Source organism: Manis pentadactyla, chromosome 4 (assembly GCF_030020395.1).
Source record: "Manis pentadactyla isolate mManPen7 chromosome 4, mManPen7.hap1, whole genome shotgun sequence".
In the NCBI taxonomy this organism is placed as follows: domain Eukaryota; kingdom Metazoa; phylum Chordata; class Mammalia; order Pholidota; family Manidae; genus Manis; species Manis pentadactyla.
The window spans coordinates 153,563,995-153,591,004 of NC_080022.1; the positions used below are offsets into that span (position 1 = coordinate 153,563,995).

At 37.0% G+C, this 27,010-nt stretch overlaps 1 protein-coding gene across 12 annotated transcripts in view; it reads left to right on the plus strand.

Moving 5' to 3' along the window:
- Positions 1-27,010, plus strand: part of ACACA (acetyl-CoA carboxylase alpha) — a 305,940-nt gene that overhangs the window by 133,269 nt on the left and 145,661 nt on the right. For all 12 annotated transcript variants that reach the window (XM_036911058.2, XM_036911069.2, XM_036911059.2 and 9 more), the window contains 9 exons: positions 858-956; positions 2,220-2,326; positions 7,250-7,360; positions 12,875-13,084; positions 16,231-16,401; positions 16,721-16,882; positions 17,226-17,389; positions 20,567-20,717; positions 21,491-21,594. In XM_036911058.2, the coding sequence (XP_036766953.2) occupies positions 858-956; positions 2,220-2,326; positions 7,250-7,360; positions 12,875-13,084; positions 16,231-16,401; positions 16,721-16,882; positions 17,226-17,389; positions 20,567-20,717; positions 21,491-21,594 (1,279 nt within the window). The remainder of the gene's footprint in view (positions 1-857; positions 957-2,219; positions 2,327-7,249; positions 7,361-12,874; positions 13,085-16,230; positions 16,402-16,720; positions 16,883-17,225; positions 17,390-20,566; positions 20,718-21,490; positions 21,595-27,010) is intronic.

A 27,010-nucleotide genomic window follows, 5' to 3' on the forward strand; every position in this document is an offset into this window, starting at 1 on the left:
CTGTCAGAGTAACCCTCTCATTTCTTTTTCTTTTTTGTTTTCCTTCCTCATTTCTTACACCCTGCTTATCTCTGTGCGTCTTAATTGTGTTTTTGTTCCTGGGTTCTTTTCCATGAGATACAGAGGATGCTTTGATTTCCAAAACACTGGCCTTTTGAAACTTTGCCATTAACCTTAAGAAAGTAGTAGAGAAAGGGCCTATTTTTATATAGCAAAGATAATTGAATATTGGGATCCTTGCAGTGTGCCCTTAAATATGAATCAGCACCTTTACATTTAAGAATATAGGTTATATTCCTGTAAGTGGGAGCTATTGTTTCTGACTTTTCTGCTCACCTATAGCAGAGAGAAAAATCAAGGTTACATGGTTCAAATGTGTTTCTATCTTCCACAATGATGATTATGCTTTGTAAACCTTATTAAAGTAAATCTCCTTTTGGGTTTTCTTCAGCCCAAGGAGGGAATAATATTTCAGACTTGAACCCAAAACTTTATGATCTTTATTTAAAGATAATTGGTTAAAAAAAGAAGAAAAAATATTTTGTTAATCTGATAAAGTTGGATCATGAAGAATGGTAAAATCAAAGTTAGATTTGTTAGGAATTTAATTCAGCATGTATTTTTAAATAGTGAACTCTCACTGTGTGCTGAAAGCTTATTATACTAGGTTCTATAAAGGGTACAAAACTAAGTCAAAACATAGTAAGTAGTCCCACAGTCAAGTTATGATCTCCATGATATGTGATATAGGAGAGGCAAGACAAATACAAAAATAATTACATAGAAAACAAACAAATACATGACAGAAATGAGGCCAAAATATTATAGTTAGAAGTTCTTTTCTTGTTTGTTTTTAGGTCCTCCAAGCCAGGCTATGTGGGCTTTGGGGGATAAGATTGCATCTTCCATAGTGGCTCAAACTGCAGGTATCCCAACTCTTCCCTGGAGTGGCAATGGTAAGAAAGTATTTCTTGTTTGTATCTTGAAGTGCAGAAAAACTCAGTAGGATATTTGGGACTGTGGCCTAGGGCTTAAGTTTGTTGAAAATGTATTGGGATACTCAATGTACCGTAGTTTTATCATGTTTTAGGATTATAAATTTTGTGCCATGTACACAGATGCTAAACTGATTTGAGTGATCTTAGGACTTAATTTGGAGAAACTCTGAAAAAATGCATAGGATTCTGTAGATTCAGATCTGCTCTGGGTAGGCTAGAATCTCCACAGATGCATTTTCTAGGCAGAATTAAGCCTTTGAACTTGCTTGGCAGGTGAGTTGGATCACTGAAGCCACCTAGTCAAATGTTTGCCTGCCTTTTTTTTTTAATATCAGTCCACAATATTGATGATTTACTTTGCCTGTTCAATACTATTCAACCTCTCATTTTTCCTTGATTCAGAAAATGAGGTCAGTAGTCCACCTTTCTTTCAGGCATGTGGAAGAATAAAATTTTCCTAAAAATGATTTATTCTTAAAAGATCCCTTTAAGAGTGTCATATGAATAATTATTATAGCTCATAACATATGAACTTCCCTTTTTTTGTACTCTAGCACAGGAAGGAGATGTACACTAAAGCCTTTTTCAAATGGTCATGGCCATTGTCTTGAAGCTGAACTGATTTGAACTCTTGTTACTCTGGCTCTCCAGGGGGATTGCAGTACCCTCGCCAGACCGGCTGAGTCAAACAGTTTAAAATAAAAGGTTGAATTTGTTCTTGTTCGAATGAGGAGGCTGTAGCATCCCCTTCGGCTGAGTACAGGGACATTCAGGGAGCATGGAATCATGACTCTGTTGAGGCCAATAAAACTGCCATTTCCATTTCCAAGGGCTCATAAAGATTGAGTTATTTCCCAAACCTCTGGCCCTGGAGCAGGTCTGAACTCACAATTCAAAGGTATTTTGCTTCCCGAGTTACTATGAGAAGTCTGACATGCCTTTTTTTTTGTGTGTGTGTGTGTGTGTGTTCTTGTATTTTTATAAGTTTGCTCCCTGTTATTTCTCCTGGCTTCTTCCTGCGTAAGAATCCAAGTTGCCAGGTCCTGCTGTAGTTAAATATCCTTAACTCCAGAGACTAATCAGGGTTTTATTGTATCCTTCTTTCTTCTGTCTACCCTTAGTTTAGGATAAATATGAGAGCATTTAAAAGAAGGTATAGCATAAAATTGAGAAGAACAGAAGCTCTTGTAGTTGCTGTTAAGTCACTGTGATCTATTGCAGGTCTTCGTGTGGACTGGCATGAAAATGATTTTTCGAAACGCATCTTAAATGTTCCCCAGGAACTGTATGAAAAAGGTTATGTGAAAGATGTGGATGATGGGTTAAAGGTATGTTACTAACTCTAGGGAATGATGTCTTTCAACTGACCAATTCGGGTCGCAAACCCAACTTGAAGCCTGATCCATCATATATACCCATAATGGCATTAGGATTGTAAGACCAGGAGGTGTTTTTTATAGAGAAAGGAAGTGACCTAGATTTAATGAAAATAATTTAAATTTGTTCTGAAGCAAGCCATTCCCCTGGACAGAACGTTTTTCAGGTAGTTAAATCAGAGCTTAACAAGGTATTCTCCTTATTCTCCTCTCCTCTCCAGGAGATTCTCCTCTCCACCACCTGTTGGTTTGGGAAGTATAGTGGAGAGGAGGGCAGAACGGGCAGGCAACAGACAACTCACTTTTTCCCCTGCTTGAATTCAGAACCAAAAAGCCAGGCAGATAGAGAGAAAATGTCAACTTTATTATTAATACAGATGTTGGTGAAAATGGCTTATGTGTGTCACAACAATCAGATTTGTGTACTGAATGTCAGAGTTCAGCAGGCTCACTCCCTGTGTACTGGTGGTGTTGGATAACCACAGACCTCTCTGTGGAGTGTGGCTGAGAGCTGACAAAGAGTGTATGGTCTGTGCAGTGAGATGATCCCAGAAGGAAGAGGCTGAACTGACCAACCACATAATTTACTCTTTTTCCCTTGGGGAGGAGTAAGGGAGGGAACTGAGAGAGTCTGGAGATGTTACTCTACTTATTGTTCATCTGTGTAGAACCCAAGCAAAAGGAGATCCTTTGTCTGACATTACCTTTTCTTGCCTTCATAGTTCTCTCCAGTTTGTTTTCCTTTCACATCTTAACTAGTTGGAAGTGTCAGTTAAGCCTCCAGTTAGATGATGAAAGAGGCCATTTTAGAAAACACACTCCTGTATTTAACTTAAATATTATAAATTCAAGAGGAAAGCTGAATGCTCAACTAATTTTGCTGTATTGTTTGCATTTCAAGTTAAGTAAGCATCCTGTACTCTCCTTAATAAGAAGAATTAGTATCTCTAATTGAATTGCAAATGCTATATTCTATTTGCTGTAATTTATGAGAGTAGAAGCCCTTTCTTTGTAAAGAACTAACAATTTTGCTTATTAATTAAAATTCCTTTTTTTCCTGGTTTATAATTATAAACATAAAAATTCTAATAGAAAATTTGGAAAGTAGGAAAAGAGATAAAACCACCCATAACATAAACCCACCATCCAGAGATAAATACATACCCATTCATGTATTTTCTTCTAGCCTTTTCTCATTTATAGACTCATATAGTGATAATCTTTATTAATAGATTCCCATAATTATAATTATAAAATTAGGCTCTTACTATATGTATTGCCTAGTAATTTTAGGGGTTTTTTTCCACTTAATGTTATATATAAGCATTTTCCTCATGGCATTAAATTATTCTTAAATATTTTAAATGGATGACCTGTGCCTAGAACTTTCACGTATTTTTAGAAGGCCTACCTTCTTACTGACATCATTTGGGCTACCCTATTTTTTAAGTTTTTATTACATACTTGTGGCTGTTTCTTTGATTACTTATTACCCAATGATTGAATTCATCATGGTAACTTTTTATAAGCATAGAAATGAATAGAGTTAAGAGAATTTTGGAAGAGATGGGACTACAAGTGAAAGATTTTCATGTGTAATCTACTGGCACAAATTAAAATTTTTCTTTCTCTGGTGACACTTTTTTTAGGTGTTGTTATTATGTAAACCTCAAAAGACTGGAGTGTTTTGACAAATGAATTACTTGGTTATTTTAAACTTTTAGTTAACTTTTCCCCCATTTGTATTTTGTCTTAACAGTACAATCTGGACATCTTCATATCATTACATGTAAATGCCAACTCATTCCTTTTAATCATTGCATAGTATTCTAATATATGGATATGTCTCTTTTAATAATTGCTTGGTATTCTAATATATGGGTATGTCTTGATTTAACCAGCTCTCTACTTCATGGTTATATAAATAATTTTTCAAAAAGTTTTGGAATCATAACCTGATCATTATAAAATACTATAAATGTAAAAAATTCATTTACAGAATGTGTTGAAAATGAGTTTTCTGACTAATTTTATTAATACTTTGATATCTTATTTTTATCATTTACAAAAATGAGAAAAAATTTCTGGATACATAAAAATTCTGATTTATTGAATCTTACTTATATGTTATCAGACACTGCAGTGAAACCACCCACTTACATTGAGTGAACTACTTACGTCTTTTTTTAAGTAGAAATTATGGGTACATGAACACCTGCATATTATGAGAAATTACAATAATGCAGAAATATATGCAGTAAAAAGTAAAAGTTTATATCTCCCCATCTTCCTTTTATAAATCACCACTGGTGTATACTCTAGACTTTTTGTTGTACTTAATATGTGTGTGTATGAATGCATACATAATCATAAAAACACTTAGTTTTATTTTGCTATTTGGAATTACTTTAGATTGAACTATATGAAATTGTCAATATTCAATCATTTTTTACCTGCAGAAAAGGCAAGTTCTTTTTTTTCTTTTTTTTTTTTTCTTTTGGTATCATTAATCTACAATTACATGAAGGACATTATGTTTACTAGGCTCCCCCCTTCACCAAGTCCCCCTCACATCCCCATTCACAGTCACTGTCCATCAACATAGTAAGATGCTGTAAAATCACTACTTGTCACCAAGTTCACAGTCACTGTCCTTCAACATAGTAAGATGCTGTAAAATCACTACTTGTCTTCTCTGTGTTGCACAGTCCTCCCCGTGTCCCCCCAACACTATACATGCTAATTGTAATGCCCCCTTTCTTTTCTTCCCGCCCTTATCCCTCCCTTCCCACCTGTCCTCCCCAGTCCCGTTACCTTTGGTAACTATTAGTCCATTCTTGGGTTCTGTGCTTCTGCTGCTGTTTTGTTCCTTCAGTTTTCTTTTGTTCTTATACTCCACATATGAGTGAAATCATTTGGTACTTGTCTTTCTCCGCCTGGCTTATTTCACTGAGCATAATACCCTCTAGCTCCATCCATGTTGTTGCAAGTGGTAGGATCTGCTTTTTTCTTATGGCTGAATAATATTCCATTGTGTATATGTACCACATCTTCTTTATCCATTCATCTACTGGTGGACATTTAGGTTGCTTCCATTTCTTGGCTATTGTAAATAGTGCTGCGATAAACATAGGGGTGCATCTGTCTTTTTCAAACTGGAGTCCTGCATTCTTAGGGTAAATTCCTAGAAGTGGAATTCCTGGGTCAAATGGTATTTCTATTTTGAGCATTTTGAGGAACCTCCATACTGCTTTCCACAATGGTTGAACTAATTTACATTCCCACCAGCAGTGTAGGAGGGTTCCCCTTTCTCCACAACCTTGCCAACATTTGTTGTTGTTGTTTGTCTTTTGGATGGTAGCCATCCTTACTGGTGTGAGATGATATCTCATTGTGGTTTTAATTTGCATTTCTCTGATGACAAGCGATGTGAAGCATCTTTTCTTGTGTCTGTTGGCCATCTGAATTTCTTCTTTAGAGAACTGTCTATTCAGCTCCTCTGCCCATTTTTTAATTGGATTATTTACTTTTTGTTTGTTGAGGTGGGTGAGCTCTTTATGTATTTTGGATGTCAACCCTTTACCGGATCTGTCATTTTCGAATATATTCTCCCATACTGTAGGATACCTTTTTGTTCTATTGATGGTGTCCTTTGCTGTACAGAAGCTTTTCAGCTTGATATAGTCCCATTTGTTCATTTTTGTGTTTGTTTCCCTTGCCCGGGGAGATATGTTCAAGAAGAGGTCACTCATGTTTATGTCTAAGAGATTTTTGCCTATGTTTTTTTCTAAGAGTTTTATGGTTTCATAACTTACATTCAAGTCTTTGATCCATTTCGAATTTACTTTTGTGTATGGGGTTAAACAGTGATCCAGTTTCATTCTCTTACATGTAGCTGTCCAGTTTTGAAAAGGCAAGTTCTTTTGGTTTGACCTAATACTGCAAATACTGCTCTATTACTTTTTTTTTGTCACCTAATAGTATATCTTCAAGATCTTTCTATTTTACTACTTATAGATCTACCAGATGAGTTTTTTTTAAATTAATGTATCATTGATATACAATCTTAAGAAGGTTTCACATGAAGAACATTGTGGTTTCAACATTCACCCATATTATCAAATCCCCCGCATCCCCACCCCATTGCAGTCACTGTCTATCAGCGTAGTAAGATGCTATAGAGTCATTACTTGTCTTCTTCATGCTGTACTTACTACCTTCCCCGTGATCTACTTATATTGTGATTGTAAATTATAATGCCCCTTAATCCCTTTTTCCCTCCTTCACCACCTTCTCTCCCCAACCCCTTCCCTTTGGTCACCTCTAATCCCTTCTTGAAGTCTGTGAGCCTGCTGCTGTTTTGTTCCTTCAGTTTTGTTATTGTACTCCTCAAATGAATGAGGTCATTTGGTACTTGTCTTTTTCCTCCCGACTTATTTCGCTGAGCATAATACCCTCTAGCTCCATCCATGTTGTTGCAAATGGTAGGATTTGTTTTCTTTTTGTGGCTGAATAATATTCCATTGTGTATATGTACCGCATCTTCTTTATCCATTCATCTATTGTTTGACACTTAGGTTGCTTCCATATCTTGGCTATTGTAAATAGTGCTTCAATAAACATAGGGGTGCATATATCTTTTTGAATCAGGGATGTTGTTTTCTTTGGGTAAATTCCTAGGAGCATAATTCCTGGGTCAAATGGTATTTCTGTTTTTAGTTCTTTGAGAATCCTCCATATTGCTTTCCACAATGGTTGAACTAATTTACATTCCCACCAACAGTCAAATGACTGCATTCTTAAAGGGAGAAAAATGCCAATTTTCTCCTTTCTTACTAATACCACTCTTATTTTATTTTTCTCTTTCTTTTTAAGGCTGCAGAAGAAGTTGGATATCCAGTAATGATCAAAGCCTCAGAAGGAGGAGGAGGAAAAGGAATCAGAAAAGTCAACAATGCAGATGATTTCCCTAACCTCTTCAGACAGGTAGAATACAAGTTGTTTTTATTTATTTAAATTAACATATATATTAGAGATACATGATTTAACTCAGATTATATATACAAATATTTTGTCATTATACCAGAAACTAATATAATCTTGTATGTCAATTATACCTCAGTAAAATAAAATAAATAATTCACACTGTAATTTGGATGTCCAAAATATATTTAATTTTTTATTGTCTATAACTAATCTAGTATTTCTCTCCAGCTTATTAGCAGGGGAAAGTTAACGAAATGTCCAATTCAGTTTAAGGTTATATTCAATTAGGTAATTCAAACAGTAGAGTTATGCTCTCTTATATAAACGTGCTTAGTTTCCCATATAGTTTTTCCCTGTGGTACATGGGACTCATCGGACCTTGTAGTGACAAGGAAGAGTTAGTGTCTTTCTACATTTTTATGTCCTCCTTCTACTTGCATTGTAGATCAAGTATATGGTATGGTTAACACCTGGTCTGGATATTCTTGGCTTGGCCAGGCCCATGCTCACTTCAGTTCAGATTGACTATAGGTTTCTGAATTTCTGCCATGTTGGCTGCATGGCCACCACACCCTAGCACAGGATCCCTATAGTGGTCCATAGTCTATGAGTGCTGAGGATTGGCCCAGAAGAGCTAAACCTAGGATCCCTCTCTACCTAACCTTCTGATCTGTAGCCAAGTTGATGTGGCCATACTACAAGTTGGTTATAAAGGCCAAATAAATTATCTCTTTTCAGCATCTTAGAGATTGAATCTGGTAGGAGTCACTTCTTCCTCCCCTTAGAGCTACCCTCACCTACTTGACTCACTTCTTTTTCTCTCATTAATACCCAGAAAAAGAGGAGTCAATAAAAGGAAAATCGTGACACATTCAGGCCTTTTTACTTTCCTGGCTTCTCACTTTCTTATTTTTCCCAGTGTTTTTTTACTTTGCACCACTTTTCACTAATACCCCTAGCCACCTTATTTTTTTGCCCTCTCTTTTTAAAAACCATCCAACAACACATTTCTTGCTTCACTGTCATGGGCTGAAGAGAAGAACTCTATGAAGTGGGTCTTCCATGATTTGATGTACTAGATTAAAAAAGTGATAAAGGTATTGTTTTGCTGCATTTTCCTGTTTTAAATGTCAGAAGTTGAATATTACCTGTCTTTTCTTTACATTCCTTCTTCAATAATTCTAATTTCATAGGTAGATAAGTGCCTCGTGGGTTCTAAAGAAAAGACCTTTTGCTCTTAGAAGCAAAAAACAAAGCATGCTAATGTTTAAAAATTGTTAACTCTTTTAGATATTTTAAAACTTTATTATTATGGAATGAAATAGAAGAATCTAGAACACTTAGATTAGGAAGCTATATGTTAAAGTCCTTAAGTTCCCATAATGATTAACTAAATAACTCAAACCAGTCCTTCCATTGAGAGCAAACTAGAAAAGCTGGATCAAATTTTTTTAAAAATCTGTTTTAACTAATTAGAGACATTTCAAGGCAGTGAGTAACTGTGGGGCTAAGATATAGGAGAAGGAAACTCAGAGGTGAGCCTGGCATTTGAGGCCACTTTTTCCCTAGTCTCAAACCTTCTAGTTTGAGAAGGAGCAGTCAAAAAGCTGATTAGAGTTTTCAACAGTCTTTCAAGACTAAAAGGACAAAACTTAGGCTTTAGGATTTGCTAAGGACAGTGCTCTGGAAAACCTCCCACATTGGAGATTGGAATCTTGAAGGGACTATATACCTCAGGAGTTAAGAGTGAGGTGGAAATCGACTACCCCTCACAGGGACTAAATCTCAGCTTGCAGCACTCAACCCTTGATTCAGGCAAGGTGTTCTAGGATTACTAGTGTCAGTAGTCACCAGAGGAAGCAAATAAAGATTCTCTTCAGAGAAAGACAACATCCAGAACCTCAAATTATTTCTGTTAATTTTTCAAATGTAGTATCAAGCAGCCAATTAAAAATAAGCAGGCATATCAAACTGTATGACTGAAAATCAAGAAAAGTCAGTCAGTAGAAACAGACCCATGGTTTAGATAATGGATCTAACAGACAAGGATTTTAAAGTAACTATGTATTTAAGGAAATTAAAGATAAGATTCAGAAGTTTTGGCAGAAAACCAGAAACTATAAAGAAGAAACAAATGAAAATTCTAGAACTGAAAATGCAATAACTAAAATTAAAAAGTCAGTAGAAGAATTTAATATAATATTAGATGCACTTAAACAGAGAATTGGTGACTGACAGATAGGTCATAAGAATTCAAAATGGGGCATGAAGACTGACAAAAAGATGAAAAATAAAGAAAAGAGGATAGGAGAGATTATTTGCAAAGATGACCTTGATAAATCCTCCCATCCCTATATATACACCCTTTTACAGTGTGATTTTGCCTCTTGTCCCATTAACAAAGTCTTTTTTTCCCAGTCTTTGATTTTTCACTGGCCTTGTGATGTATTTTGACCAGTAGAATGTGACAGAAATGGTGTACAAGTTTTGAAGCCTCAAGTGATCTTATAGTTTCTGCCCTTTTGCTCTTGGAATGAGCCTCAGACTTCCATGTGAAGAGTCCAGTCTAGCTTTTTGAAGAAAGAAAGGCCACATGAAATGTAGATGAGTTGTTCAAGCTGAGGCTTTCTAGGCCTACTGATGACAGTGCCACATTTGAGACATGTCAGTGAGGCCATATTACACCATCTACTTCCAGGCAAGTTGCCAGGTGACTATAGTTGGAGGAGTAGCTCCAGGCCAAGAACAGTAGAGGAACTGCCAACTGAGCCCAGCTCAAACTGCCATGAGCAAATAAAATAAAATGGTCAGTGTCCTAAGACACTAAATTTTTAGTGGCATCAATGGGAAACTGACAGAGAAATTGATACCTAAAGGTGTGATGCTTCCATAACAAAAAAGCAAAATATCTGACATTAGCTTTGAGGCTGGCTCATAGGTAGAGGATGGAAAAATGGGAGGAACTTGTTAATGAAGACTGGAGAAATGATGAACTCACTGTTAGTGGAGGCTGAAAGGCAGTGAGATGATTGTTATTAGAGCCTGGAAAAATGTTAATCCATTTTCTGTAATGATGGAACAATTGCCTGAGGTAACTTGGAAGATACAGAATGTCTTTAATGAACTCGTAGACCTACTTAAAGACATCCCTAGACAATATATTGAAAGTGTCTTTTGAGTGCTTCTGGTTGCTTATGCTAAGGAACTATAAAACAAACTAAAGGAGGGCTAAAGGAGGTGTTTCGAATTTGTTGTTTGAAAATAGAACTGTTTCTCCTTCCCAGTCTCTCTAGCTGGCAAAAGATTCTAGAAGTAAAAAATTACCTCAGGGTAAAGGCCAAATCAAGAGTGCCTGCGAAATCCTTTAAGACCTCAGAAATACATAAGGTAGTACCTGGTAGATTACCCTTTCAGCTATAAGAAAAGGGTTTCTTAAAGGTGTTTGTCCGATAGCAGCCTGACATACATACCCAAAGTACCTGAAAAATTATGGATACATCTTTTGGGGAAAGGATTGAATCCCCAGTATGATTCATAGCAAACCCAAAAAGTTTTCAAGGGAACTTGTACTGATGAATTCACCAAAGATAATAAGGGACAGAGACAACTCAAACTTCAAAGGGGCCTCTGTGCCTTTAATTTTCTATAAATAGGAAGCAGACTGAGAAAGCTATTTAGCTGTAAATATCAGTTATTTCTAGTAAAAAGATTTTTCAGAGAGTAGAGACAGAAGCCCAGAGGGCAGAGCTAAGAGCAAAGGGGAGTCATGGATTAGGAGGCTATTCCCAGGGAGCAAGACCCTAAAAAAATTCTATGCCCCTAGGCATAAGGGAATCTGATGGCACGTACCAATCTGCATTGACTGCTATGTACCTCCATTCCTCTCTTTGAAAAGGAATCTTTTATAGTTATCCTCGTCCATCTTGTCATTAAATGTTGGGGGTGTTGGGGACAGATAACTTGTCTTTTTAGTTCCCAGATCTTTGGAGCAAGAGAAACTGCACCTGACGAGCTGCAGCCAAGGAATCTCATTTGCTTCTGGACATGATTCATGAGAAAATGGATGTCAAGCCTGATGCCATGATTGGATGACTTTAGGGGTCTTGGGAGGGGGTGAGTCTGTTTTGCATGTGGGAGGTATGTGAATTATTGTGGCCAGATGGTGGACCATAGTAGATTGTTTATAGAGATGGCCACAATAACTCCTCCCATCCTTGTATGTATATCCCTTTGCAATGTGACTTTGCCTTTCCTTCCATCAAGAGGTGGCGCCTCTTTTCCCACCCCTTAAGTCTTAGCTAGCCTTGTGGCTTGCTTAGACCATTAGAATGTGGCCGAAGTGGTGTTGTGTAAGTTTTAGAGCCTAGAGCTTGTGAAGCCTTACAGTTTCTGCCCTCACTGTCTTGGAGCACTGCACCGAAGAAGCCTGATCTAGGCTGCTGGAGGATAAGAGGCCACGTACAGTAGAGATGAGCTGTCCAGTCAAGGCTCCCTAGATCTACTAACCAACAGTCAATACAAATCACCAGACATTTGAGTGAGACCATTTAGCCCATTCAAGCTACCAGTTGGTGATAAGCACATGAGTGACCCCGGGCAAGTGCCCAGATGAGCACAGCATCAAGAGCAAATAAAATGGTTGGTGTCATAAGGAATCCACTGAGTTTTGAGGTGACTTATTATGTAGTAAAACAACATAAAAGGCAAATGGGATCTAACGTCATGTACTTTGAGTCTCAGAGGAGAAGAGAGAGAATGGAGATATTTGAAGAGATAATGGCTAAGAATTTTCCTGAACTTGCGAAAGATACCAAGCACAGATTCAAAAAGCACTATGAGCCCCACAGGACAAGTACAAAGAAAACCACCTCTAAGCTCACCAGAGTAAATCTGCTGTCTCACTCCCTAAAAAGAGAGAGAAAGAGAAAATCTTAAAGCAGCTGGAAAAAGATTACTGTCAAAGGAGTAACAATAAGATTGATAACTGACATCTCAGTAGAAACAGTGAAAGCCAGGAAACAACAGGATATCTTTAAAGTGCTGAAAGAAGACAATTGCCAGTGTAGAATTCTGTATTTAGTGACAATATACTTCAAAACTGAAGATGAAATTCCTGTGACTACCGTAATACTGTAGATGATGAACGTATGGACCAGGAAAGCATCTAATCTGGAGCAAGTGGTCCATTTGGCTGTTTGGAATTGGTGGCAGTATTTTACCCTTTTGTGGGATTTGTGTTTGTGTGTTTTAAAGAAATTTTGTTCTTTACCTTTGTAACACACTGGATGTTCATATGTTTTCATGTTCATCAATTAATATTGGTTACATTACTGAGAATGCATTATCTTAAAAATAGACAAGGCCATGAACTATGTTTTATTCATTTTTGTATTCCTACTGGTTAACATGGTCCTTGACACTTCTAGGCATCTGCCTGTTGAATTGAAGCATCCTTTCAGGATAGATAAAATGTTTACCATTTATGAATTTGTTTTATTTCCTTTTCTAATATAGGTTCAAGCCGAAGTCCCTGGATCTCCTATATTTGTGATGAGACTAGCCAAACAATCTCGTCATTTAGAGGTGCAGATCTTGGCAGATCAGTATGGGAATGCTATCTCCTTGTTTGGTCGTGACTGCTCTGTACAGCGCAGGCATCAGAAGATTATTGAAGAGGCACCTGCTGCTATCGCTACTCCGGCAGTATTTGAACATATGGAACAGGTATGTATATGAAAAGCTCTAATTTTTGTTTTCTTACACAGAGCTACTACTCATTCAGTTCATGTACCTATCTGAGAATAGTGGAATTTTAAGCAGTGCTTCTGGGTAGTTGATAAGATTATATCCTTTTCTTAGAAGAAAAATAATTCTAATGTTCTCCCTCTAGGAGACTGCCAGTGAACATTTCAAGCTCAAATTAGTTAACACTTCTGAAAAAAAAGTAGTGTACTACTTTGAGTAGGGATAAAGAAGAGGAATATTTGGGGATTTTTAATCTTATTGTTTGATTTTCTTTAACAAGCTCATGGTAAGCAGGTAGTTCTGTTTCCTAGATTGATTATCTTTGCGTCTTCAGATGAATTTATTCTAATTCATTATCTCTTCAAAGGTCCTCTAAGTATCTTTAAAGTTTACATATTCTTTATTTTTGTATAGAAAAGAATCTCTCAGTAGTCATACAAGGTCCCTTGGAAATAGTTACCGTTTAAGGGTCTGAATATGGTCTTTTCTGAAATTTTGACTGAGTCTTCATTTTATTGGAGATATGTTTTTCATCTCTTTTTCCTCCTGAATTCCGAACAAGCCAATATAGGGTCATTTGTATTGGAAGTTTAATTCCTATGTGTGAGTGTGTGGGTGTTTGTGTGTGTATTAAGATGCATTCTTTAACTGCTATGATAAAGAGGGTCTCCAAAGTACAGTGGCTTAAGCAAGGTATAAGTTCTGTTTCTCACTCTCATCATAGTTCAGAGATGAGCTAGTGCCAGGACCCAGGTTTATTGCTCTGCCATATGCTAGGAGAGGGATCAGTAAACTACAGCTTGCAGGCCAAATCCAACCTGCCACCTGTTTTGGTAAATAAAATTTTATTGGAACAGAGCCACACTAACTTATTTATATGATATCTATGTCTGATTTCTTGCTGCGATGACTGAGTTTAGTAGTTGTGACATAGACTGTATGGCCCACAAAGCTGAGAATAATTACTATCTGGCCTTTTACTGAAAAAGTTTGCCAACCCTTGTCCTCAGGTGTCATCATCTTTGTGATTAAAGCTAGCTCACGCCATTATGTTCACATTGTAGCCTGTGAGATGATAAAAGAGAGGACATGGAGGTCAAATATATAAAAATATGATATAGAAGTCACACATAGTACCTCTACTCACATTCCACTGGACAAACTTCAGTTATACAATCACATCTAGCTACAAAGGATGTTAGGAATTGTCTTCACTAACTGAGTAGCTCTATAATCAGCTGAAATTCAGGAAATTCTTTTACTAAATAGATGGTACAAAGAAAAATTTCTGCAGGGCACTTCAAAGTCTGTGCCTCATTCTTCTCCCCTGGCTACCATTACCCTTTAAAACCCTTTTTCTCACTCTTAAACATAGCTAGCCTTTCGCCAAAGAAAACAGCCCACAACAAAATCTCATCCAGTTACTGTGTTCAGCTTCAAGTCCAAGATCTCCAGTAGTGTACAGTCATCTGGCTTTTCATGGGCCAGTGACCTAAAATACAAGTTTTCTACCCCTTAACATTCATTACTCCTTCTCACATACACCAAGTGTACAGTGGTAGAATAGGAACAGGATAACTTCCATTTGGATAAAAAGAAGAATGAAAAATAAATAATGGTTATTTTGGTTCACAGCTGTCATCAGATCCTCCTAGGCAGGAATTGTAATGATGTCCTGCCGTGTTGTGGAGTTATACTTTAATTAGCCCTCTGGCTGCCCCTAGTTCTGCTCTCTGCAAGTAAATCCCTATACATTGTCCCTCAAGCACCTGGCTTTGTTCTCTAGGAAGTTCTTCCTTGTTCAGTCTTCTCTGCACTGGGGCTTTGGAGAACATGCCTTTTTTTGGCAGAGCTTTCACAGCTCCCTTCCTGCCTGCAGGATTGGGACCACAAAGATTACTCCGGTTATCAGTTACAGGCTTTTGAAGGCCAAGTTTATGGTTTGTTTAAAATATAATTTCCTCAAAACTTAACAAGTTTCTGGACTGTTTGCTTCCACTCAGCTTCAGGTAGAAGTAACCATACCCCTTCTTAACTTCTCTTTTATTTGGTCTTTGACACTGGGTCAACCTCTCTTTTTTGTATTTTGTTTTTAACACTGGGTTTCTTCAGGGTGAGAACCTAGTATTCTGCTTGTGGGGTACAAAAGCAGTTGGTTTTTTCACATTCTAACTTTCTATAACCATTTTTCTTAGGGCTTATTTGGTGTGTTATCTGTGTTCCAGGAGAGTTTACCACATGTTTTGTATACCTAACAAGGAGGCCACCAGCTTTCCAGTCTGTAGTGTCTGTATCCTGGCTACCCACTACCCTATTGCTAAGCCAGTATCACATTTATTAATTTTTTAAATAGTAGCATCCTATCTGAATTTCATAGTTTCTGTACTGATCAGTGTATGAGTCAGCTGTTGTAATAAAGGATCTAAAAATTACAACAATCGAGGTAAGGTAGATGTTTTTTTCCCCTCCCATCATCTGAGATGAGTTCTCCAGAGCTGTTAGGACAGTTCTGCTCCCTCAGGCTATCTTGGGGTTCAAGTTCTTTCTGTTTTATTTTGCCATTCTTAGTATTTCTCATCTGCATGGTTGAAACTGGCTTGCACTATCATGACCATGTTCCAGTCTTTAGAAGGAGGAAATCCAGGAATAGAGGACAAGCAATTTCCTCTTCAAAACATGATTCATGTATTATACACATCACTTACCAGTGCTGATATTACACTGGTCAAAACTTAGTCACTACCTATAGAAGAGGTTGGAAAATCTAGTCTCTAGCTTGTTTCTAACATGGACAACCATGTTTCTAGGAGGAATACTAGAAACCAAGGCACAACGAAGACTCTGCCACAGTGCTTTTTGCATGCATGTACTTATGCCTGATAGGGTGAGGTTGCCCATAATCCCAAGTGAAAAACACTGATTTCCCCCAGCTTTGAATTGAGTTTGTCATCCATGTCCAGGGATCTTGTGTAACATCCAGAGAGGATGAAATTTATGTGGTCAAAAGCCTTTGGTGGCTCTTATAAACACAAGATATTTGAGTCAGGAAGAAACTATAGATAAGTAATGATCTACCAGCTGGACAAGGTAAAATACTTATGTTTTGCTTCTCTTTCTTTTTTGAGTGTGCTGTGAAACTTGCCAAAATGGTTGGTTATGTGAGTGCTGGGACTGTAGAATATCTCTACAGCCAGGATGGAAGCTTCTATTTTCTGGAACTAAACCCTCGACTACAAGTGGAGCACCCTTGTACAGAGATGGTGGCTGATGTCAACCTGCCTGCAGCACAGCTCCAGGTGAGTCACCTGATTTTGGCTCAAAGAGCTGCCTAGAGAAGCTTGGAATGTCAAGGTGCCTGAAAAACTGGTTTAACCAGAGTCTGATATGAGAAAAGCACCTATTTTCCTAGTCTCATCTAACATACATCTCTGTGCCTGTATGGGTTTTGATATGCGTGGTGGTTTTCCTGATGTGGTGCGAATCTAATAATACCATATTTTTTAAAGTCTTAGTTAGTAGCTACTAAAGTGAGAAATCCGTAGGCAGTTTGATAGCCTCCACATTTTAAGGAAAGTAACTGAAAAAATGAGTGTTGTGTGTTGTATTATCTTTCAGATTGCCATGGGGATCCCTCTGTACAGAATCAAGGATATCCGTATAATGTATGGGGTATCTCCCTGGGGCGATGCTCCGATTGATTTTGAAAATTCTGCTCATGTTCCTTGCCCAAGAGGCCATGTTATTGCTGCTCGGATCACTAGTGAAAATCCAGATGAGGTAACCTGTCACTTAAAAGGTTTAGACTTTTTTCCCCTGTGAACTTTAATATTAAGATGGTATCTTGAGCGCATATTTCTGAAATACCTTGGGGCTTCCTCTGGAGAGGGAAATTTATAGAGATTTCATCAGAGCAGACAAGTAAATGATCACTGCCCCATTTAAGTCACCTTCAGCCTCAGTGGGTCTGTAGCACTGGACGTTGGCTCTCAAACCTTTATGAGTTTTGTTTGTCATTTTTGCTTTTATGTGGGGTTAACACAGAGCCTAAACAATGAATATATATGTATGTTGTCTTCCTTGGAAACACAGTATGAAACTCATAGTGTTCACTCTCTAACAGGGTTTTAAGCCCAGCTCAGGAACGGTTCAGGAACTGAACTTCCGCAGCAATAAGAACGTTTGGGGCTACTTCAGTGTTGCTGCTGCAGGGGGACTTCATGAATTTGCTGATTCTCAGTTTGGTCATTGCTTTTCCTGGGGAGAAAACAGAGAGGAGGCAATTTCGTGAGTATAATAGCATTTGATTGCATTCAAAAAATTAATTTGTGCTAATCTTCTGTGAAGGTGTGAGCATGAGAATGGGAATCATTTATCTGCCACAGAAGTACTAATATGAACAACAGTTTGAAAGAAATGTATCTTCAGTTGTACTTGCATTCATGTGTTAAATTATGCAGTGTTTGGCAGATGTTTTTCTGTTAGTTGTTCTGAAGCTTTTCAACTGTTTTTGTTTTCAAATGTTTTTGATAAGCTTATAAAATTGATTGCTTTAAAGAAATCATATTTTTCCATGGAAACAGATAGTTTCTTGACCAAGAACTTGGCATTGTGTAAATCAGAGATAAGATCTCTTATTTGTCATCAAAATAAAGGTATAGCCATAAATACCCTACAGTCATTTAAAATAATAAACTGCCTATTACATGAAAAAGGTATAAGGGAGCTGTCCATATATGAGACCCCAGTGTGCTATGAAATATACACAAAGCTTATACATGTATAACTGGTATATCAGAAGTGTTATGAGTTGATATTTTATTAAACATTATAAACATTAAATATTAAATTAATGGCAGTTTTACTTGCCAGAAAAGTATAGCTCCAGGAGGTAATTTTGACAGTTTAGGTATTTTAGACTATCCAATATTGAGCTAGTTCTTTCTGGTTTTTGTCTATTTCTTTGTACCAAGCATTTAATAACACTCCTTTGACTTTGGGATGTTACATATAGATTATGTAATCAATAGTATTTATTAACAATGTTGATTTTTAATAATGCTTTTAAAAGTAAGGAAGTCTTTACTTTTTTTCCTATTTTGTGTTCTATAATTCTAACTTACTCAAAACTGTAAGTGGAGTTTTTAAAAATTAAAGCAGTGCTTCCAGGAAAAACATCTAGTGTGAAGTTGAATTTTTTTCTTCTTTCACAGCCATATCCTGCTTTGCCAAAGTGAAGAAAATTTTCACTAGAGCTTGCAAATTAGTGGCTTTCTGACTAGTCACAGCTGCAGATGTGTTTTGATTGACTGACAGGGTCTAAACTTTTTTAATTCCCAGTACTTAAAAATTGGGAGAGTGAAATAAATAGATTTTTGCCTTCTCTTAAAAAATGGGATGATAATGACCACATTTGGTTGTATATTCCATTTGGCAAAAGTTAAATGAAGCTTTGTGTGCCTGCTGCTTTTACAGAAAGTAAGAACTCAGTAGTTCACATAGCCCCCATCCATTCTGCCTCACTCATTTACATTCCCAGAGTGACCTCTATTGGTATTTAGGTTCACAGTCCTGATTAGGCAGGCCACGGAGTATTTTCTACAGAACCTGTCCTAAGACCTGGTCTAGAAGCCTTTGCTCCTTACTTCCTAACCTACTCTGTACTTTCCTCTACCATGTAAAGCTAACTAGGTTAACTTTTAACATATTAAGATTATGGTCTCCACATTAAGCTTGCTTCTTGACACCATGCCAAAAGTTTGTTCTTCAGTTCAGAGTTTGTTTCTTCTTTCTTCATAACATTAGATTTACATGGTTTGGTGTTCATATTCTTGTTCTCCAGAATAGCCCCAATCCATATTTGTATCATTATTTCCCATAAATCATAATCTAAATAACATGAGAACAGGACATGTCTATCTTTTTTACTGCTGTATCCCCTGAACATAACAAGCATTCAGTAAATCTTTTTGAATGAATGAATTTGCCACTAGTTCCTGTCCTCACATGAGCTGCTTCAGTAATAATGTTCCCTGAATACAACCCATATTTTCTTCCCTCTTTCTTTGTTCTTGCTGATCTCTGTCCATTTGTTCATTCACTCCATTCAATGAATATATACTGAATATCTACTAGTTATGACAATATAATGAGGACCAAAATAGGGTCTCTGCCCTCATGGAGCTTTATAATCCAGAGGAAGAGAGACAAATAAGCAATTAAATTCAATATAACAGCTGCTGTCTGTGATAGTGGCATTGTGTAAGGGTGTTATGGGAGCATACAGCTAGAGAGGGTTAGGGAGGTTTTCCAATAGGAAGTGATATCTAGTCTGATATCACTCAACTCAGGCTAGAGAGGGTTGGGGAGGTTTTCCAGTAGGAAGTGATATCTAGTCTGATACCTGAAAAGCATATAGGAATAATCCAGGCCAAGAGAGGGTATAGAGAAAAGAGTGGAAGTGGGAAATAGAATAATGTTCTAGACTGAGGGAATGTCTGGACTACTTGGAATAATAATCCTATCACAGTTATAAATCCAGCTATATTTTTATCCCATGTCAGATTCCACATTCTTCATGAACTCATAAGGAGGTAGATTGTCTCCTTCCTTAGAACCTCTCCAGCACTTTGCTTGTATCTCTACTGGCATTTATGATACTCTTCCATGTGTTTTGAAAACGATGATTGTATTATATTCTTTCTCCCTTATGAACCTAGTATGTGTTTTGAGTCTGTAAGGTGCATAATAAATGTTTGTCAAAGGTCCTGAGCTGTGTGGGATAGACACTAGATAGAAATATACATGCAAAAAACCCATAGTATTTGAAATTTTGTTAAAATTAGATCATTTTATACTTAATTGGGAAGTGATAAAAGTTATGGGCTGTCATTCCAGATATCTAAAGTACAGCTTGGAAAAACAAATACATTCTCACATGCAGTGTCAGGCTGATGCCTGACTGACTATATCTAGCCTGTTGCCCCATTGCATAAAGACCTTTAAATTAAGTTGTTTTATTTGTCAAAATTCATTAAATAGTATACTTAAAATAAATGTATTTTATTACATGTAAATTATACCTTAATAAAATAAATAAGGTATAAGGAGGTAATGATACCCTATTTCTATTTAGCCAGCAATGAATGGACACCTAGTAAATGAAGATTGAGGCTAGTTCACACATAATTTGTTCTGTACACTATATAATGAAATGTATGTGATTTGTTGATGCTCTATGGTAGTTAATCAGGCAGAATTCCTAAGTTTACTGACTTCTTACAAATTCTTCTATCTGGAACACATGTGAATAAGCACATTTTTATATGTACCCTCATCTGTTCTTAGAAGTGTCTGTCTCTCTGCCCTCCTAAAACTCCAAAGGAATTAAGTGATTCTTTACAGTGATTGAAAAACACTAAAACATTTGTTGCTTAAACAGATCTGCTTCTGTTCTTCTGCCAGAAATATGGTGGTGGCTTTGAAGGAGCTATCTATTCGGGGAGACTTTCGAACTACAGTTGAATACCTGATCAAATTGTTGGAGACTGAGAGCTTTCAGTTGAATAGAATTGATACTGGCTGGCTGGACAGACTGATATCAGAAAAAGTACAGGTGTGTATTTTCTCACTTGCGCAAATAGCTTCTGGGATTGTGTTTTTAATAGGCTTGGTGTGCTGAGTCCATATCACCAGATAAAATTTATTTGATTCTAATATAAGTGGTTCTTGATATACTTGGAGAAATCTAGGAGTCAGTGTAATTTTAATACTGTAAGAGTCCTTGTACCTGTGTTACACAGTCATTTAAAATGTTCTAGTAATACTTCCTAGGGTATATTTGAAGAGAGACATGCAGGGATTGGAATATTTTCTCTTTCCTCATTTAATGTTAGTCTGGTTTAGGGTTATCAACTTGTACATCTACCAAGTGCTGTTGAGAGGGGCTTTATTTAAATCAACAGATTTTTTCCTGAATTGCTGAGCTATTGTAAACTATCCGAGATTTTGTATAAAATCGTTAGATTCATGTAAATTATCTGAAGGTCCAAATTTTGGTTATATGCCATTTTTTGTTGAGACTGTCAGCCAAGTCTTTGTAAATTTTTTATTTTATTTGTGACAAAAGCTTATTTTTAAGCTGGTCTTTGGCTCAGTGGAAATCTTAGGGAAAGCAGAGGGAAAGGTGTTTTCATTTCTATTGAAATGAAGCCTCTGTTCAAATTCTAGAAGTAAATGTGTTTTTATCTCAGATATCAGTTGGGCAGTTAGAATGGAGATTCTCAATGCTAGGTGTCTCTTCACAGCAAATTTGAACCTGATTTAAATTGAGGAGCCATGGTGCCAAGTAACCATGCTTTTCATATGCCCTCTTTTTCTTCCCTTCAGGCAGAGAGACCTGACACCATGTTGGGAGTTGTGTGTGGGGCTCTTCATGTGGCAGATGTGAGCCTGCGGAATAGCATCTCTAACTTCCTCCACTCCTTAGAAAGGTAGGCTTGGTTTCTCATAGGCTATGCATGCTAACCAGTGGTCCTGAGTACAGGTCTGAAGTTCAAAGAGCCATTTATTCTTCTCTCTGTTGCTCGCAGCTTGTGAAGGCTACCTGTTTATTCACTGACCATGGGGACAGAGAAGAGGAGGATTATAGGAGTTCATGCCAATTATTTTGGGACTCTAACTGCAGATTCTAGAAATTAGCTCACACCACAGTTAGATTGTATAGCTCTTTAAAAATGTGTCCAGGTGAAGTAAACATTCTGTCCTGTACAAGCATCAAATCTCTACAAACCCTAGTGATGAAAATGTTTTCTCTCTAGCACTAAACCCTGAATATTTCATATATTACCTGCAGTACCTTTCAGGAATTAAAACTTGAGACTGATATTCAAGATGATCTTATAGGTCTTTCAAGTAGAGGATCAGACTGTATGGGGCTAAACTAACTAATTTCTAACACTGGTTCAGAAGACTAAACTCTGCCTTTGAGTCCCTGGAGAAATGGTCCAAGGGGCTAATCAGTTTAAAGCACTTTAATCACAGGCACTTTATTTCCTTCTGTGTTGTTAGACTTGTATCAGCTCCCTTTTGAGGTATCTGAAAACAAGAAAAGTAACAAAATTTAGAAATCTGAACTGAGATTTCCCAGGTGTTCAAGCCTTACGATAAATATCTTCCACTCTGTTACGTTTATGCTCTCAAACCTTCAGCAGTTCACATTACCTTTCGGTATTAAATCTAAATCCCTCAGGGTGACTTTCAACTCCCTATGTCCTTGGGGCCCATTTTACCAATCCAGTCTTACTTATTTCTGTTCCTCAACATAAAGTATCTAACCTAGTTAAATAATTTCCCTATTAGTGTACAAATGTGTCATGCATAATCTCTGCAAGCTCCCCCACCCCTTTTTAACATTATTTTAGACTGACTTTTAAAGCTTGTATTTTGAAATAATTTCGACTTACAGAAGAGTTGCATGAGTAGTACAAACTACTTCTATATGTTCTTTGCCCAGATTCACCAGTTATTAACAACTCACCTTACTTGCTTTATCATTCTCTCTCTCTATTATTATCAAAGGTCTTTCTTGATAATGTTTCTCTCGTTAGCAGTGTCCTTCCTTTTCTCCTCCACCCAGCCATGGCCTACTGCCTTTTTTTTTAAGACCCCAAATAAAGTCCCAGTTGATAGGAGTAGATGAGAATGGATTTGTACTGGGGATTTTCTTCTTTTTTAAGTTTTAATTTTAAGAATAGATAATTTATTCACATAGTTCAAAATTCAAAAGGCATAAAAAAGCATATAGTGAAAAGTCTCCTTCTTATCCCTGTTTCTGGCTACCCATTTCCTTTCCTGTAGTCAACCCATGTTACCAGTTTCTTCTCTAACCTTCCAAATATATTATAAATTTATATAAGCCTATTCATGTGATATTTGTTTCTTCCCACCGCCTATTTTTTTTAATTTTAACTCTTATCTTTTTAATAATAATGGTAATATTTATTCTTTTTTTTTTTTTTTTTTGAGAGGGCATCTCTCATATTTATTGATTATATGATTGTTAACAACAATAAAATTCTGTATAGGGGACTCAATGCACAATCATTAATCAAGCCCAAGCCTAATTCTCAATAGTCTCCAATCTTCTGAAGCATAACGAACAAGTTTTTACATGGTGAACAAGTTCTTACATAGTGAATAAGTTCTTACATGGTGAACAGTGCAAGGGCAGTCATATCACAGAGACTTTTGGTTTTGATCACGCATCATGAACTATAAATAATAAGGTCAATTATGATTATTCATTTGATTTTTATACTTGATTTATATGTGAATCCCACATTTCTCCCATATTATTATTATTATTTTTTTTAATAAAATGCTGAAGTGGTAGGTAGATGCACGATTAAGGTAGAAAACATAATTTAGTGCTGTAAGAGGGCAAATGTAGATGATCAGGTCTGTGCCTATAGACTAAGTATTAATCCAAGCTAGACAAGGGCAACAAAACATCCACGGATGCAGAAGATTTCTCTCAAAACAGGGGGGTGAGGTTCTAAGTCTCACCTCTGTTGATTCCCAATTTCTCACCTGATGGCCCCCCTGCAACTGTGCCTGTCTTAGGTTGTTCCTCCCTTGAGGAATCTTACCCATCTCTGGCTAACCAGTCATCTTCCGGGGCCATACAGGGAAATGTGAAGTTAGTAAGTGAGAGAGAAGCAATATTCTTTGAGAAGGTTAGCTTTTTACTTCTTTGCAGATTTATGCCCTGTGGCTTCTATACCCAGCATTTGTCTTGAGGTATCTTTACTACTTGGAAGAATTATGATACTCAGTAATTTTCGATATGAGGCACGAATTCTACTAAAGGGTTGTAATTAGGAAGGAAGAAGAAAAGCTATAGAAGTAGCAGGCGGAAGGAAACATGGGAAGATTGATTATTTCTTTGACATATCTTCTTGTAGAGTAACATAAGCATGTATAGGTTTTAAACTACTAATTAAATTGTGTACACACATTAACATAATAAGAATACAGCTACATAATAAAAGCATACCTGTAATTACCAGTCATATCCAGTGAAACCAAGAAAACCAGTTAGGTACCCTAGGCATTTGTGAAAACTTATCAATGATATGATGGAAATTGTCTAACTGAATTTGAATAGTTTGAGAAAAATCAGACAAATTAAAACAACACATTCCTGGGAACTGTTCACATCCCATATGTTCTTTTAACAGTAGATAGTCTATAGTCGCACGATTTTGGAGCACTGCAACTTACACTTCTCCTAATTCTTGGTTGAGTTCGGACAGTATAGATCCAGTCAAATTTGTTGTTTTACTGTATGCACAGGCCAGCTTAGATATCTCCTTTTTCATTCCAATGGCAAGTCCAGGAACCGGTGGGATAAATGCAGCTCCAACTGCAACAGCACCAGGATCTTTGTTGAAGTTTTTTGATGATCATCTTCTGGAATGATTCTTCCAGAGGATGTTGATGTTGGAAGTTCTTCTTCATATTGTATCTTAATTCGTTTTCTGGGTAGCCAAATTAGGCTTTGATCCTCTGTATAAACACAAACAAACCCTTTGCCCACACTTTGATATGACCTTTATACCATTGTGAAGAACCTATTGGAGATCACTACACAGGAACTGCTTTTTTTTTTTTTTAAGAGAAAGGAATATTATCAGAAAAATGTGCTTCCATAGCTGATCATCAGACACCCTTTAAAAGATCAAAATTAAGGATATGTAAAGCATGCATTAATCGTTGATTTGCAGTTAGTTTTACCCTATCAGGGAGTAATCCCCCTTTTCTTTCTCTCTTTTTTTTTTTTTTGTTATCATTAATCTACAATTACATGAAGAATATTATGTTTACTAGGCTCTCCCCTATACCAAGTCCCCCCCACAAACTCCATTACAGTCACTGTCCATCAGCATAGCAAAAAGTTATAGAATCACTACTTATCTTCTCTGTGTTGCACAGCCCTCCCCTTTCTCCCACCCCCCACATTATGCATGCTAATCATAATACCCCCTTTCTTCCCCCCACCTTATCCCTCCCTACCCACCCATCCTCCCCAGTCCCTTTCCCTTTGGTACCTGTTAGTCCATTCTTGGGTTCTGTGATTCTGCTGCTGTTTTGTTCTTCAGTTTTTCTTTTGTTCTTATACTCCACAGAGTGAAATCATTTGGTATTTCTCTTTCTCCGCTTGGCTTATTTCACTGAGCATAATACCCTCTAGCTCCATCCATCTTGATTTGTTATCTTCTTATGGCTGAATAATATTCCATTGTGTATATGTACCACATCTTCTTTATCCATTCATCTACTGATGGACACTTAGGTTGCTTCCATTTCTTGGCTATTGTAAATAGTGCTGCGATAAGCATAGGGTGCATCTGTCTTTTTCAAACTGGAGTGCTGCATTCTTAGGGTAAATTCCTAGGAGTGGAATTCCTGGGTCAAATGGTAAGTCTATTTTGAGCATTTTGAGGAACCTCCATACTGCTTTCCACAATGGTTGAACTAATTTACATTCCCACCAGCAGTGTAGGGGGGTTCCCCTTTCTCCACAACCTTGCCAACATTTGTTGTTGTTTGTCTTTTGGATGGTAGCCATCCTTTCTGGTGTGAGGTGATATCTCATTGTGGTTTTAATTTGCATTTCTCTGATAATTAGCAATGTGGAGCATCTTTCCATGTGTCTGTTGGCCATCTGAATTTCTTTTTTGGAGAACTATCTGTTCAGTTCCTCTGCCCATTTTTAATTGGATTATTTTTTTTTGTTTGTTGAGGTGGGTGAGCTCTTTATATATTTTGGATGTCAAGCCTTTATCAGATCTGTCATTTACAAATATATTCTCCCATACTGTAGGGTACCTTTTTGTTCTATTGATGGTGTCTTTTGCTGTACAGAAGCTTTTCAGCTTAATATAGTCCCACTTGTTCATTTTTGCTTTTGTTTTCCTTGCCGAGGGAGATATGTTCAAAAGAGGTCACTCATGTTTATGTCTAAGAGATTATTGCCTATGTTTTTTTCTAAGAGTTTTATGGTTTCATGACTTACATTCAGGTCTTTGATCCATTTCAAATTTACTTTTGTGTATGGGGTTAGACAATGGTCCAGTTTCATTCTCTTACATGTAGCTGTCCAGTTTTGCCAGCACCATCTGTTGAAGAGACTGTCATTTCCCCACTGTATGTCCATGGCTCCTTTATCAAATATTAATTGACCATGTATGTTTGGGTTAATGTCTGGAGTCTCTAATCTGTTCCACTGGTCTGTGGCTCTGTTCTTGTGCCAGTACCAAATTGTCTTGATTACTATGGCTTTGTAGTAGAGCTTGAAGTTGGGGAGTGAGATCCCCCCTACTTTATTCTTCTTTCTCAGGATTGCTTTGGCTATTCGGGGTCTTTGGTGTTTCCATATGAATTTTTGAATTATTTGTTCCAGTTCATTGAAGAATGTTGCTGGTAATTTGATAGGGATTGCATCAAATCTGTATATTGCTTTGGGCAGGATGGCCATTTTGACCATATTAATTCTTCCTAGCCAAGAGCATGGGATGAGTTTCCATTTGTTAGTGTCCCCTTTAATTTATCTTAAGAGTGTCTTGTAGTTTTCAGGGTATAGGTCTTTCACTTCTTTGGTTAGGTTTATTCCTAAGTATTTTATTCTTTTTGATGCAATTGTGAATGGAGTTGTTTTCGTGATTTCTCTTTCTTTTGGTTCATTGTTAGTGTATAGGAAAGCCACAGATTTCTGTGTGTTAATTTTGCATCCTGCAACTTTGCTGTATTCTGATATCAGTTCTAGTAGTTTTGGAATGGAGTCTTTAGGGTTTTTATGTACAATATCATGTCATCTGCAAATAGTGACAGTTTAACTTCTTCTTT